At 37.0% G+C, this 16,651-nt stretch overlaps 1 protein-coding gene across 1 annotated transcript in view; it reads left to right on the plus strand.

The window, feature by feature from the left end:
• Window positions 1-16,651, plus strand: part of Sbf (SET domain binding factor) — a 113,550-nt gene that overhangs the window by 65,957 nt on the left and 30,942 nt on the right. The window contains exons 3-11 of the mRNA XM_068767134.1: window positions 5,110-5,226; window positions 5,733-5,952; window positions 6,611-6,852; window positions 7,277-7,527; window positions 8,710-8,901; window positions 9,909-10,017; window positions 10,720-10,856; window positions 11,880-11,991; window positions 13,046-13,230. Coding sequence (XP_068623235.1) covers window positions 5,110-5,226; window positions 5,733-5,952; window positions 6,611-6,852; window positions 7,277-7,527; window positions 8,710-8,901; window positions 9,909-10,017; window positions 10,720-10,856; window positions 11,880-11,991; window positions 13,046-13,230 — 1,565 coding nt within the window. The remainder of the gene's footprint in view (window positions 1-5,109; window positions 5,227-5,732; window positions 5,953-6,610; window positions 6,853-7,276; window positions 7,528-8,709; window positions 8,902-9,908; window positions 10,018-10,719; window positions 10,857-11,879; window positions 11,992-13,045; window positions 13,231-16,651) is intronic.

Consider the following 16,651-nt stretch of genomic DNA (forward strand, 5'->3'; position numbering starts at 1 on the left):
GTCCACTATAAAGTTGTGTTGACGTTCTAATTTGAACTTTATTTGTGTTGTTTTAATGTACGTTATACACATTGCGCAATTATATACCTTATATGCTTTTTTAAAACATATAATGCACCAGCTGGCTCTACAAACTATGTATTGACAAAATTATTGGTCTATCGTAGAAATATAAAAAAGACATATTTTATAGTGATGATTCTATTTACTGATTTAACGTCTTAATTAAAAAAAAACACTTACTGCGTAATTATATTTTTAATGTAATGCTTTATTGTACATGATATCTTTTGTATGATTACATTTTAATACATCCATTTTCGTTAAGTATTTTAGTGTTGTCAAATTTTTGACAGCTAGAGACATGTTATAATTTACTCTGTGGTCTGTATGAAAAAAAAAGTTGTTTTTACAATTTTCGCCTCAAAATTTTCCTTTTCTTTCGCGTGCCAAAAATACAAATGGTTTCGTAATAAAATTATGGATATGCTTGTGTTTATGTGTATAGGTGGAGTGATTTACGAAAGAAGTGAAATTATGTCAAACGTATATACTAACATGGACATGCCACAGAAAATCGTTAGTTTTAATTGTTTATCGATTGATATTGTAATGATATAGTAAAGGTGTGGTGAGTATGCATAAGCTACTAGAACAAATCGATAAAAATTAAAATCATGTAAAAATCCATTTTTTTGTAAAATATCATTTTTAATATTCAATGGAATCATGCGTTATTTTGCGGAAATCCACCCTAAGTAAGAAAAGGATGAATGTTTAACCACTTCCGCACATGCGGTGGTAGTCGTGCAACAAAGTGCACCGCCCACCAGCCCGCTGACAATTGCGCATGCAGCAAATAATGCGAATTACACAACTACCACCGTTAAATCACTCAACACGTGTTTCACCCCTCCACGGGGCATCTTCAGGAGTTATGTTACACCGATTAGTGCCAAACACAGACTCTGTGTTTGGCACTAATCGGTACAACATATCATTTTTAATTTAAGAAAACAAGTGGAAATCAGTTGGACATACTTTATTTCGTCATTTTAAGATTTCAAAGACCAATAAAGATAAGGCACGACACTCATTCCACCTATTCTGATCACTGACCATAATTATGCGGTACAAGATTTGAAAATACAAAATCGTTGTAGAATTATAGATTGAACCGACCATCTTCACTTTATTGTCATAGTGATAGTTCGATAACGTTACTGTATTGTTTTCGTCTCTTCCTGAACTAACACTTTCCAACTCGAAAGTAATGTTAGTGGTAGAAGTTTTTCACAATCTGATAATAACATTATCAACAACTTTAAGGAAAAAAGAATAAAATTAACTAATATTTTTGTTAAATTTCACGCGTACGATTCCACGGGCACAACTTGTATGTAATATTACTATTAATTTTCTCTTAAAGTATTCGAAAGCCACCCGTGATTGGAACTTGCGATCCGCTGATCGAGTTTCTCAGTATGTAACGATTGTAATCTAAATAAATGCAATTACAGCGCACTGCGGGCCCCGGGGATGGTGTGCAAGGTATCGGTGACCGCGAGCGAAACGCATTACGATGTTATCGATTGCATTTACCGTTACTGTTTAGGGTACTTTGTTGACATCGCAAAGGATAATTGTTTTTATCGGATAAAGATCAAAACTTTTTTTTTTTTTGATTTAATTATGTGTAACTTACGAATTCGCTATTTTGTTACTTTCTGTTTTAATGATATATTATTAAGGGAACCGGAATGTTATGTCGTTTCTGTCGACATATTTTACAATGTTATTTTTAAAATGTGTATACTAGAAGGCAAAAAGTTGTTGATAACGAAGGTGAATTTATTGTTAATTATGATGTTAAATAAATATTTGTACAAAATGTTGACGTGTGTATTTTAAGAAAGTGACATTACTCTCCGGTCCCACTACGTAATCGTAATTTTTTTGCACCAAATTTTAAACTTCTGGGTAGGCTATATAGTGTGTAGAACAAACGAGGGAACCGGGAGGCCTTAATCTGATAGACACGGACCAGCAAGCGCAGGGTAGGGAAGTCTACCCACGTACCGGTCAAGGTAGTTAAAAGACGCTAGAAGTTGCTGTAAATCGATGGAAGCCAGAAGTGGATATCGTACGGCTGAAATGGTTGTGACGAAAATCTTATCTGAATTAATTGTAAACTACGAGGGTGAATCAAAAAATTCTTGGAATCAATATTAAAAAATGCAAAGATTTAAATAATAATATTTTATTTTTCTACATAATCTCACTCCAATGCAATGCATTTAGAATAACACGTTTTTAACTTCCTTATTCCTTGTGAAAAAAATTATTTTCTTGACTCTCGAAAAAGTCCTCTACGGCAGCTATAACCGCGTCATTATCGTGAAATTTTGTTCCACGAATTTCCTCTTTTAATTTTGGAAATAAGTGAAAATCACTTGGGGCTAAGTCCGGAGAATATGGTGGGTGGTCAAGGAGATTGAAGCCAGCACAGCGGATTGCGTTGAGCGCAACTTCCGATCGATGAGCAGGAGCGTTATCTTGAAGGAACAACACGCCCAACGACAGTTTTCCACGACGTTTTTCTTTAATCGCTTCACGCACTTTCGGGATTAAATTTGCATAATAGGGTCCAGTAATCGTCTGGCCTTTTGGCATGTAATCAATAAAAAGGATTCCTTCACTATCCCAGAACACAGAGGCCATAACTTTGCCAGCGGTAGGAGCAACTCGAAATTTCTTAATCGATGGAGAGGATGGTCGTTTCCAAGACATGTTTTGTCTTTTAGTTTCAGGATCAAAATGGTGGACCCACGTTTCATCCATGGTGACAAGACGACGGCAAAAATTATCCGAATCACGCTGGAACATTTCGAGATTACGCTTGGAAATTTCCAAACGTCGCTTTTTGTTTTCGTCGGTTAACATTCGTGGCACCCCAGTGACTCAATTAAAATCGAAACATAATAAAATATTTTATTATGTTTTGTCGAATATAACATCTTTGTCTCGTCGTTGAAAAATAAAAATAATGTCTGAATAAAAAATTATCGGCATGCGGAACCCGCGCAGGTTACGCGGGAACCCGGCTGTTTGTTTAGCTGTACGCCCGGATATGAATGCACTGCGCTTTGTTTGACAATGAAGTATACTAGTGGCATTAATCGTACAGTGGCCCGTCAACACAGTTATGTAAATATATATATATATATGTATATATATATATGTGTGTGAGTGCATAATATATAAATGGTCCCATTAAAAAAATTCTTTTTCCATCGTAGAATTGATTACATATGTTATTGATTTCAGTATGTATATCATACCTTAGATATGAAACTTATGAAATTCCGTGGTATTGTATATATGTTATATAAACATAAAATTATATAGTTAACGTTGACATAAGCTGGAGGTCATTATTCCAAAAGTGTGCTATGTTCTTTGAACTCATTTACAATAGAGTATCTATGAGTCTAAGATATATGAAATTTATTTTGGCAGGTATTTAACATGTATTAGGGGGACTAGAAAGTAACATAATTTTTGCGCATGTCGATATTTGACTGTCATTTGGTAGATCATTACGTACTTGGAAAACATTGTATACTAGATGGCAAAAGGTTGTTGATAACAAAAGGGAATATATTGTTGATTAGAAATAAATACTTATTAAAAATGTAGTCGTGTGAATTTAAATTAAGAAAGCGACATTACTTTCCCGTCCTCCTACGTGACATTTATGTCATACTTTCTGCGAAAATTGACAATATTTTTGTTGATATACAATACATTTTTATATGCCGACCAAAAAATACAGTCAATGTAATTTTTTTTTGTTTCTTTAAAGACACGAATAGATAGCACAAATAGCTACTTTTTGCAGGAAATTAATCGTGATTATTGTCGGCAATACAGTATGTTCAATTCAATATTGTTGTAATTATATGTTCACAGCTAAAGATATCTTACTTTTTCATTTGAAATATATTCCTGGATCCTGGGTAGTTGCGAGGCACGCAGTGACACCGTCGTCTGACAAGTTCATCGCTTTACGATTATATAGACTTTATGCGTCATCGAGGGCAGAGGCAAGCGTAATGAAATTCCGTCGCGACCACCCTCCCCGGATGCCCTCCCTCCCTGGATGCGGGAGGGTCTGCGTTGCCTCATAAACAGTTTATCGCCCTTGTATATATACTCATATAGGACGCAAGGACATGTAACATGTCCTCTTAGTCAAGTTGTTCTTTTTATATTCAAACGTAGATGAACACTCAAAACGTGTAATGTTTTGCGTACGTACTGTCGTTTTGTAAGCTATATGTTTGTTTATTTTAATGTCAAGATTTTTTTATAGTTGCATGGTATATACATAGTGATTGAGTACAAGCATTAGAGGGGTGAAAAGCTCGATTGTCATGTCACACTTATTTCAAGTCGCCCCATATAAGGTTATCACCGTGAAATATGTTTCATTGATTTATTTTTGCTTTTGAAATGCGACATGCAAATAACTTACTGTACAAAATCTGTAGGAAGAGATAAATAATCCGTATTTAAAAACGCTCTTTTGTAATAATATTAACATAACGTTGCTATATATGATACGGTAAATTATACTACATAAGGTGTACCATATATTTATTGACAAGGCATGACATATGCATTCATGCCTTTAAAGCATTTTCACCTATTTCCAAAAATCCTGCGTTGGTATTCAATTCGTATACTGCGTTTGTTTGTCTTTGAACGCGATTAATATTGGCGTGTCTGCTGCCTTAATAGTTTATATTGTATATATGTATGTGTGTTTTATTAATGTATAATAGACTGACGGACCCACCGTAGATGCTGGGTGAACCAAGCCTTTTTTACAATCCAGTAGGGGTATTAAAATATAATTTTTTTACAAGGTACAATATTTTATGAGGTGAATATTATAAATGATCTCATGTAATAAAAATATGAATTCTCTTAGCTCGCGGATCCGTAATCTAGAAGCTGGGAGAGATCTGATTTTAATTAGAAAGTAGAAATAACTTAAAAAATTATAATTTATAAATGTTAAAATTGAGGATTGTTTGGTTCCAGGACGAAGAGTCGCTGGATACGGTGCGGCCGGTGGCCAACATCACCCACCACAGCATCATGTACGCACCCAAGTGCCTCGTCATCGTGTCGCGACAGGACTATATCGACACCTTTCGGGTAAGATAACATCTTAGGTTTTTGAAGACGAATATGAAAGCCTTTAATCGGTGATAAGTGCCTCTGTTGTAATCGATGTCCAGGATTTTGAAATACAAAAACATCTGTTTATATCATACATCCGTTTCAAATTTAGAATACGTAATTATTAATTATTATATGCAAAGAGCAAATGGTAGACGATCGGTAAAGGAACTGAGGCTTGCGATCGTGAATCTTAAATAATTCACACTGTGCATTATTTGGATTGCCACTGATCACAAACAAGTTTTTAGTGTAATAATACAAGTCATAGTCGCTGAGCTTCTTTAAACATTATCTGCCTACATTGTTAGGTGAAGTCAAGCCAGCATGTTAATTCTTCACTATCGAAAGAAAATACTTAAATATATTTAACTCTAATATTTTTTTTATCAAGCTAATGTAAACCCCGTTCAGTCTTCAGTCCGACCACGGGGTTCGAATTTGGAGACTAAGAATCTAAACTATCTTCATAAACGTTTCAGAATTGCCTCGGTATAATCTACACGGTGTGGGTAGAGAATCTGGGCGTTCCGCTAGAGACGCTGGTGGGCAACCTGGTGGGATGTGTGCTGGTGCCGCCTGCAGGTGGGCCGCAGGTGCGGTTCAGCATCGGCGCAGGCGACCGGCAGGCGCTGCAGCCGCCCGCCGCGCCGCCCATGCCCGTCACGCACACCGCCGTGCACATGCTGCTGCGATTGCTCGGTGAGACACATTTGCACTTTATGCACAGGTCATGCTTTAGCAAGAACAGAACTACACACTAACATTAGGCATATATACCAGGGTGAATCAAAAAGTTCTTAGAAGTGCATATATATGAAACCTTTTTGGATCAAGTTCGATATTCAACCACCAATGAATATTTGACCACCCACCATATTCTCCGGACTTAGCCCCAAGTGATTTTCACTTATTTCTAAAATTAAAAGAGGAAATTCGTGGAACAAAATTTCACGATAATGACGCGGTTATAGCTGCCGTAGAGGACTTTTTCGAGAGTCAAGAAAATAATTTTTTTTCACAAGGAATAAGGAAGTTAGAAACGCGTTGTTCTAAATGCATTGCATTGGAGGGAGATTATGTAGAAAAATAAAATATTATTATTTAAATCTTTGCATTTTTTAATATTGATTCCAAGAATTTTTTGATCCACCCTCGTACTAGTATTTGGGAAGATGATTTAGATAGTTAGTTTCGAGGGCTTCTGAACTGTTACATTTCGTCGAATCGAAATAAGTGCATATTTTTATGACAGAACCACTATAAAACTTTCTTACATACTTTTGAGGACAATAGAATATTCACATTTGTGTACAGATGCACATGAGAGGATCATAAGTCTTTATTACCGTGATGGCAGGCATCCACAACTCGGTGACGTTATGGTGTGCCGTGATGAGCGAGCACAAGGTGCTGCTGGTGTCGCTCGCGGCTGCACGCCTGTCGGCCGCGTGCCGCGCTCTGGCCGCGCTCATGTTCCCGTTCCGTTACGCGCACGTCTACATCCCGCTGCTGCCCGCTGGACTAGCTGAGGTGCTGGCTACGCCCACGCCTTTCTTAATCGGCGTGCACTCCAGCCTCAAGGAGGAGGTGTCCGAATTGGTACGTCATTACCTATACAAAAACACTGAAGAAGTTAACCCTTTCTGTACGAGTGTCACTTAAAGACGACGTCAATGTATAGCAGTTGACCATTTGACCACGAGCCCCGCGATGTGATGATGTGTGATTTATTTTTACACTTAGTGTATCATATTGTTTGCCGCATACGCATATATCAGCGGGCTGGCGGGCGGTGCACTTTGTTGCACGACTACCACTGCATGTGCGGAAGTGGCCAAATATTGGTCCTTTTCTTACTTAGAATGGACTTCCGCAAGGTAACGCCTGATTCCATTAAATACTTAGTGTAGGTCGATCACCGTTCAGCGGAGTTACACCGACAGAGCACACTTCCGTACCGAAAGTGTTAAAACTTTACCTTATCATTGATTAATAAATTAAAATGAATACATGTATTTTACAGTTGGACGTGATCGTTGCGGACTTGGACGTGGGCTCCCTACACATTCCCGCAGGTGTGAACATTCCCCGTCCTGAAGGAAAGGTGTTATCTTCGCTGCAAGAAGCCCTGGCGCTGGTGCTTCAGCCGGAGCTGCGGTCCGCAGATTCAGCCTTCGCACCACCGCCGCCTGCTGCTTCACCGCCGCATATGCTCGATAAGGAGATTCGTGCGGTTTTTATGAGGACCCTGGCTAAGCTACTGCAGGGATATAGGTAAAAACTCAAAGCTGGAATAAATAAATTACCAACCGATCACGTATCTGTACTTTTTTTAAGGCTAGACCACCGGTATACATGTTTCGTGGGCGGAGATGGACTGCCACCCGTGCATATATTTGTTCCTCAAAATCAACCCAAATGCAATAACAGCGGTCATGTCACTGACTGCGTTTATATTTAAATCAGTGTTGGCACAAAAATGATTTAAAATAAAAAGTTATTGTAGCCATATTGGCCAGCGATACGAAGCGTTCTTACGTGAACACTACATTAATATTCTCAGCTTTGAGTAAATGGAAACGTAAGGTGTGCTAGATGTACTAGGAAGGAGGGAGTTAATCTTCTTACCAAAACAGAGGTGAGCTGGCGAGCTGAAGATATGCGAGCGATCTCGAGACCCTGCCATTTAGTGATGATAAGGAACATCCTGTAGGCTTTAGTCAGAGCCAGTCTAATATTACATATCTTTCCTCTAACTTTTTCCACGCCCTTTTTATAAAATAAGTACATAAATTAACTTTACTTCGATGACAAGTACTTAACCCAATGATTCATGAAACTCACACGGCTGTCTGAAAAAAATAATTTAATGTAATCTCAAGGTAATCGTGACAATGATAGACATTGTGCTCGGTTTTGGAACCATTATAACACTATTTTGCTAATAATATTTCAAGTGTATTGTTGATTTTTTACTAAACCCTGAAGAAAGAAATTTGTTAGAAATATATAATCTCATATCTAATATATATATATATTATATGATGATATATATAAATATATACATCATCATATCAGCCGTTAGACGCCCTTGGTAAGGCTTAACCCTTTCCCAGAGTTCACAACGATAATTGGTTTCACTGCCCGTATTCATCAACTCCCTGCGACCTCAACTATTTTGTTGGCCCTCTTTGGGCGTCCTACCTTAGCTGCCTCTACCAGCTCGTTATCACTACTTGAGAACATTTCGACCCCAAGGACAGTCAGTTGTATGAGCGATGTACAATCATCAAGACACATCAAGTTTTTAAAAATAGAACGTATCAGGTCTGTGTTTATATCAACACTTCCGTCAAAGTCAAAATAGCTTTGTTTTATTCTATCAACTAGTGTTTTTGAAATTAAACCTTAATTGCTGTTTCTCATATGGTTTAAAACAAACATGTTTGATTGCAGGCATTGTCTTACAATAATCCGCATCCATCCGTCCCCCGTGCTGACATTCCACAAGGCGGGGTTCCTGGGCAGCCGGGGGCTCGCGAGCTGCCCGTTTGCGGTGCGACTGCTGGACTCCATGTTCTTCAACGGGCTGGTGGCAGAACGTGGCCCGCCCTGGCGACCCACCGATATTTTTGACGAACTTGTCCAGTGAGATAATTGTTTGATATGTTGTTTGCTCCCTTTAACTAAAAATAACTTACGTGTGTACTAACATAAATGTTACTAAGCAAGAAAAGGACCAATATTCAGCCACTTCCGCACATGCATTATTTTAGGTTCAACGGTAGTTATTATAGACAAAGGGAGGGATTGGCTATGGAATCTCCGTTATCTCCTTTGATGGCGGAGATCTTTATGGACAACATGGTAATAGTAACATCCTTTACTATTATAGGTATGTGGATCATTTTCTTATATGCTGGACAGGTACAAGGCAAGATTTGGACATTTTTGTAAGTAATTTAAATACATTTCATCCAAAAATTAAGTTTAAATTGGAACTTGAAAATAACAATATAACTTTCTTGATATCACGATCACTAGGTAACATTGTCAGCATGTTTTTAAAAAAGTGCATGTGCATGAAGTGGCTGAATATTGGTCCTTTTCTTGTTTAGGATGGACTTCCGTGAGGTAATGCCTGATTCCATTAAATATAAATGTTACTGGCTATTGTTTTGTTTAAAATTAAAACCATATATATACTTTTCAAAAAGTTCAATATTATTTTTTTTTAGTAAAAGGAAACTTTGGCACCGATATACAATAGGACCTATTGTACATAATAATATATTATAATATATAAATGTGAACAAAATGTAAATCTAAACAATATTCAAGCCTGTCTTTTTCAAGATTAATACATGTATGTAGTTACGTAAAATAATCTTGTATAGAATGAAAACGCAATTAGATTAAAGTAACTTGTAAATAATGATATAATTTAAAGTCTTGAGGTTGTTATTGCAGATTATGTGTAATAAAAGAATAAACATGCATCTCATGTTATTTACTGTTAATTATAACTGTGATATAATCATTTACATTGATTGAGCACACTACCTGTAATTGTATATACATTATATATATTATATATATTTATATCATATATATTAATGAATCGCTAATAAATAGTTATATATAATAATCACCAGGAACCTACCGGAACAGCAGCGGTTGGAATCCCTCAATCCCGACCTGGAGCTGCAGCATATACAAGATCTGGCTATGCAGTTACATCTTAATGAGAATCCAAATCCTCAGGTAATTATTAATATATACATTATGTTATTTGATGACATTGACATATAATCTTTTAATGATGAAGCAGTTACATGAAGCCATAATTTGTAAATTGTAGTTGCAATTGTTGCATTGTGCACATTGTAAAAGAACCATGCTTTGATATATTTCAAAAGTTTGTTTAGCATGGCTAACAAGGCTTTTAGAACGATAATATGAATTTGCTTTTTTGATGTCTAGAATAAAATTACTAGTTTTTCGTTTAAATTTTTATGCTATAGAACATAATATACATTTCACCGTTGTTATAATTTGAGCAAAACTTCTAGCCCACTCTGAAGTTGTTTCACATATATGTTTCACAATATATATTTAAAATGAAAAAATATATATTTTGGTTTAATTATATAAAATTGGTAATTTAATGGTCTAATGTTATTAAGAAAGAGCTGCTTCTTCGAATATCTAGTAATGCTGTTGAGGTCAAAAAGTAAACATATGTCTGTACCAAAAATAAAAGCTGGATTGAAAAGGTATAAATTACATCTTTTCATTCCCTGAACTTTTTTTATAATATTTAATAATTGTAATTATAATTTATAGAGTAAAGTTCATTTTAGGTTGATGAATTTGAATGTTTCGGTCCATGGGGCCGGATAGTGTTTAGTGGTGATGAGTGTGGGTGTGGGCGGTCCATGAAGTGAGGCGTAGGTTGTGTCGCAGGCGTACCAGCAGCGGGTGCTGCGGCCACCTGCCGGGGCGGAGGCGCGCATCCACCAGCCGCCGCTGCCGGCGCTCGACGCGGCGCGCGTGCGTGAGGTTATCCGCGAGGTTGCGCAGCGCAACGCAAACAACGCCAAGTTAGTATACAGTGAACCTTTTATACCACTTAAGTTATGATATTATACCTACGGATAATAGGTTAAGGAAAAAGTTCCTTCTCATTTTATATGAAATTTCGGGGCACTTATTTAAAAGTTCATGTACATTTAACTATAATATGTATTTAAGAACTATTTTGTTCGATGGCTTTTTACCATATTGCAGATAGTGAGATTATGCCATTACTGTAGAAATTTTGGGACTAAACAGTTGTAAAAACTCATATAATAATCAATGATAATAATTTAATAGAATCAGGCGTTACCTTGCGGAAATCCATCCTAAGTAAGAAAAGGACCAATATTTAGCCACTTCCGCACATGCAGTGGTAGTCGTGCAACAAAACATCGTCCGCCAGTCCATTACACGTGCTTTGCCCCTCCATGGGGCATCTTCAGGAGCTATGCCACACCGATTAGTGCCAAACACAGAGTCTCTGTGTTACCGCCTGAATTGACTTGTTTGCCGCATACGCATTTATCAGCGGGCTGGCGGGCGGTGCACTTTGTTGCACGACTAACACTGCATGTGCGGAAGTGGCTTAATATTGGTCCTTTTCTTACCAATGATAATAAGCAATCCCCTTATCAAACCCACCAAATACATACCGTCATCTGCAATAGCACAGTATATGCATAGACTATACTATATTACATAGACTATACTATACTGTTTGAAGTATATATTTCTCTCTGTTCTTTCAAAGAAGATATAATTCATGATATATAAACTTTGGACTACTTTGATAAATGTTGACATTGAAGAAATATATAACAATAATACCGCAAGAAATTAATTTCAATTAATCACATTTAAATTTTAAACTCTCTTCATTAAGTTATTACTAATTAAACAAATAACTGTAATTGGTAGTTTTCAGATTAACTAGTATAGAAACTGATGATATTTATAGACTGTCATAGATAAAACACTTGTATATTAAAATTAGATACTTTTATTTATTCTCACTTCATGTAAACATTGTGATTTGTGCGTGGCAGGTTGACGGCGCTGCGGCCGCCACAGGCACGCATCGTTCCCCCCGCGGCCCCGCCCACCGGTGGGGAGGAGCCCGGTCAATTGCTGCTTACCAACTCTGCACGGCGTCTCGAAGTATGACTTCACATTAATAATTAAAAAATACTTGATAATATTGAAGTTTATTCAACATACTTTATAAGGAACATCTCTGTTTGCGATCTCATATGCTAGAGTCGTATTGACTTCAATAAGAGGTATAAAGAAATCTGTTTGAATAATGAACTTTTGAATTTAAATTTTACATACAAACCACAATAATATTTGCAAGCAAGCATTACTATGTTCCTGTTTGAGATAATGACATGTATTAAGATAATAAGTGTAGGTAATTTTTTACACAAACTTCTACATAACACTTTAATATGTAAGGCCTTGTCACTCACCTATGAGTGAACCCAGCTTGTTGAATTAAAGTATAGTACAAAAATAAAAACGGAATGTAGTTTTAATTATTTATTTTACTCTTAGTGTAATGACGGAATTTATGCGTTGTAGATATACTCTACCAGTGAACAATGTTAAAAATTAACCACTGCTCAATTTAATATCAGACAGTATTGTATTGAATTAAATACTAGTCAAATTTTGAACAAGGGACACCACCGAATATAAATAGAAAATGAGCATATAATATGTTGTTGTATCCGATATTCCTTAGAGACGAAAGAATACAACTAGTGTGTGTGACATACGTCAATGAAACGTGGTCTCTTACTCTGAACCTCATTAGCAAGGTCACAGTCGCACAAAGAGCTACAGGGAGAGTCAGTCGCGAAAGTTTTATAAGAGATCGAATCAGGAGATATGAGATTCGAAAAATAGCAGTGGGAGTAGCAAGACTATGGACGGCAAGTACAGCGTACAACGTCCACCAACAAGGTAGACAGACAATTTTGATACGGTCATCGGAAAACCCTGCATGCCGCTTCCCAGGGTCCTATTGGAGATCTTCGGTGGAGGCTTACGGCCAACAGTTGTCATCATCTTGGGGATCTTTGGGGAATGCCTATGTCTTGTAGTTGGCTTCTATCAGATGAAGCGATGATGATGATTATCAAGTATGGTTGCATCCTCAGTGCTAATGTACTACAATATAATGTATATAACGGTAAGTGTTGGTGTTCAGGTGCTGCGATCGTGTGTGGCGGCCATCTTCGAAGGGCGGTACGCAGACGCACGAAAATCATTCCCGGCCGTGCTGCGAGCGTTGCGCGCGCCGGCTGCCCGAGCGGCGCTCGTGCGCGACCTGGCTGCACGCCTGCCAACCAACAAGCATCTGCTGCAGCATCACCAGTTCGAGCTCCTAGTCAGGTGACTGCCACACAGTCTATTTGCTGGGCTTGGTAATCCTGATAGCAGAGCACTGAAGGTGCCTTGATTTTTAATCTAACTAGAAACAGCCTTATCCAGTAAAATTGTAGTATGTCCAAACCAACCTGGTGAAATTTTAGTATGGTCAAGACCAATCCAGTTAAGTGTATATGTTACATAACTTCTGACAGTACAGAGTCTAAGATATATATACGAACCATACTAATATTGATTTCTTTATAGGTATGTACGTTATATATAATGCACGTGATTATTCAGTATGTTTTTGGAATTACACATGCTATTTTTTTCATATGGTCTATTTAGTTATATTTCGAGCTGTGAACCAAATAAAAAAATCAAGGTTGTTAAAATATTCAATCCAATACTTACTTAGAAACATATTGAATATTGACAGATAGTAAAATCGGTTGCATATATATGTACAATCTAATTAAAACAATAACTAGTAAATTAGAGCAAGTGCTTTATTTAATTTCGTACGAGTTTTCAAAATAAACTTCAGTCGTCGTCATCGTCGCACTTCTCGAACTTGGCGGTGACCTTCACGCACGCGAACTCAGCGCCGTTCTTGATCAGGTAGCCCTTGCCTGTGAACTCACCGTACACCGATTCATCCGGGAGCTCTTGCAGGTCGAAGATATAGTCGTTGATCGTCAAGTCGCCCTGCAAACATACTTCAAATATCGCGATTACAGTGTATAAAAACGCTTATATAAAAAAAAAATAGACAAGGGTTAAGGGTTGTCTATGGCCATCAAAGTCTGGTAATAGGCACACTAAAGTTTTTTTTTTTTTTTTAATTAAACTTTTCACTGCGGAGCGCTGATTAATGAATTACTCTCTTAGCGATTTATCCATGATAGGGACAACAATTGATGAATAATTGTATTGATGTATTTGGTTGGTTATGTGTTATATAATATCCGCACGGGAAGCGTATGCAGCTGTCGCGTTGGTAACAAACAAATTAATGACCACGATAATGCAATTATTGACACGATAAAATAAAACAAATGTACGGCCAGAAGGCGCTGTTCGCTGAGAAAAAGCGTCTGTAGCCTAGCGCAAGAAAGCGCTGTTCGCTGAGAAAAAGTGTTTACAGTACAGCGCCAAAAGGCGCTATTCGTAGCGAAGGGGTAAAAAAGGTTTTCAACTTTTGAGAAAGTACATATGAATACAAAATTTAAATTAAAAATGAAAGAGAAGAATTAAATTTCAAAATTAATGCAGAATAGAAGCAAATATTTTTATTTAAATACAAGAGAAGAGAAAAACTAATTTTAAAATATTTAGAATGTGGAAATCGGTGGAACATTGGCAACAACATGCATTTAAAGGTTAAAGGTTCATTATTATTACATAGAAATCCTGCTTCTTATTTGTACTTGGTATCTGAGAGAACGAAATTATTACTTACTAAAAAGGAGAATACGTTGACGTGATATAATATTGTGGTTTACAATTCGTAAGTAAATTAAACTGTTGGTTTGACTTCCTATCAATGTAGGTAGAAAATTTAAAAAACTTAGCGACTTTTACTTGTACCTTGTAACTTTGGGAATATGGTAAAAATGTAAATGCAAATGGTCCATTTGAACCAGGCAAGAAATAAAAGTGGTATATGAGAAAAATAATAGTAACCGCGGGAATGGGGTAGCCGTCCAATGTTGTCAAGCCAAAAGCGGACTCCACGTTTTTCTTTGCGTACTTCTCGCCGAAGTGTATCAGGCTTTCGTCCATTAAAGTCTGGTACGCCTTGCAGCCTCCGTCGACGAACTTGCAGATCTCTATGCGGATCTGCAACCGGTTAAAATGTTTACACACGCGCACAACACATGCTTTTACATACAAACATAGTAATTTATTTTGGGAGTCATAGCACGTCAATTATACCCGCATTATTATTTATATTAATAATTAGTGAGAAAAGGACCAATATTTAGCCACTTTCGCACATGCAGTGGTAGTTGTGCAACAAAGTGCACCGCCCGCCAGCCCGCTGATAAATGCGTATGCGGCAAACAATGCGAATTACACATCCGCCACCTTCAAATCACTCAACACGTGTTTCACCCCTCCACGGTGCGCCTTCAGGAGTCACGCTACACCGATTAGTGCCAAACACAGAGTCCTCTGCATGTGCGGAAGTGGATAAATATTGGTCCTTTTCTTACTTAGTATGGACTTCCGCGAGGTAACGCCTGATTCCATTAAATAAATAGTACATATATAAGTAAACGTACAAGCTTGAGATGTCATAGACTCTATCAACCCTGGGGATGCTCACCGCAACGAGCTCGTCGACCTGCTGGTCGAAGTGCACGGTGAAAGAGAAGGCGACGTGCGTGCGGTTGACGCGCCGAGTGACCACGTCCATGTCTGTTTTGTACATGTCGTCCTCTTCGCACCTCTCGATGCCTATGATTGACCATTTGCCGGGGCCCTGTTTTATTTTAAAAATGCCTTAGGAAATTATAAATGAACTTATAAACAGCATTCAAGTCAATGTAGTATCAAAAGAGATCGTATCATCTCACTCTCAAAGAGAAGTGTAAGACAGTGGTGGAAATTTATCTCTGATTTGCCCTTTAATGTTTAAAGTTTAATAGCAATCTAAAATACTTTTGAAATATTTTATGATGGCTTAATACCCTAAAGATAACAAGTAAACAGGTGTGTAAATGTGATGAAAAATGATATAGTTTTTACTAAATACTTATAACACACATATAATGGAGGACATAAGCTCGCGAGCCGCAGGTAGGCCTCCTTTTGAAGAATTATTTGTGGCTCTCTCATAAATGTATCAGAGTTCCTTTTTAAATTTTTCATTATTAAATTTTAATAATTATTATCAAACTTCTTCAACGCATGTATATTTTTAGTTTTTTTGAAATTTTCTTTTTTTGTAAAAGATGGCAACACTTTTGTTTCTAATTGCGCCAAGCCATCAAAACTCGGGGATTCCCTTTCTAACTAAAAATCAACGCAATTTTAATACAGTTTTATTTTCACTTTGTTTTGCTAATTTTTGAGTTCAGTTTCAATTACGTAGTGTGTTATGCTTTTTTTAAAAGGGAATTATAAATTTATATAAATTTTTACGTGTTGTTTCTGGTTACAAAAAAGGTAAATATTATTCTAATTTATTTATTGGCAGAGTTATATTATTTTTGTTTTTTTAGATGTTTACTTTGTTAAATTTTCTTTTTAAGAAATTGTATTTTCGTAACCCTGGAACCTATCTTCGATGTTTACATGGTTTGCTATAGAAAATCTTAATTCACTTTCTGGCGTTTCAATTTGCGTCGTGTTTTTTTGGAACGTAACCACAACGCAAAGTGAGGTATTGGTGTACAGGCAAGATAAATTTACTATTGGTATACCTTAATGTTAT

The sequence above is a fragment of the Battus philenor genome, unplaced genomic scaffold (genome assembly GCF_028537555.1).
Source record: "Battus philenor isolate CCGP_79_NKW_IND1 unplaced genomic scaffold, ilBatPhil1.0.hap1 SCAF_22, whole genome shotgun sequence".
Lineage (NCBI taxonomy): Eukaryota > Metazoa > Arthropoda > Insecta > Lepidoptera > Papilionidae > Battus > Battus philenor.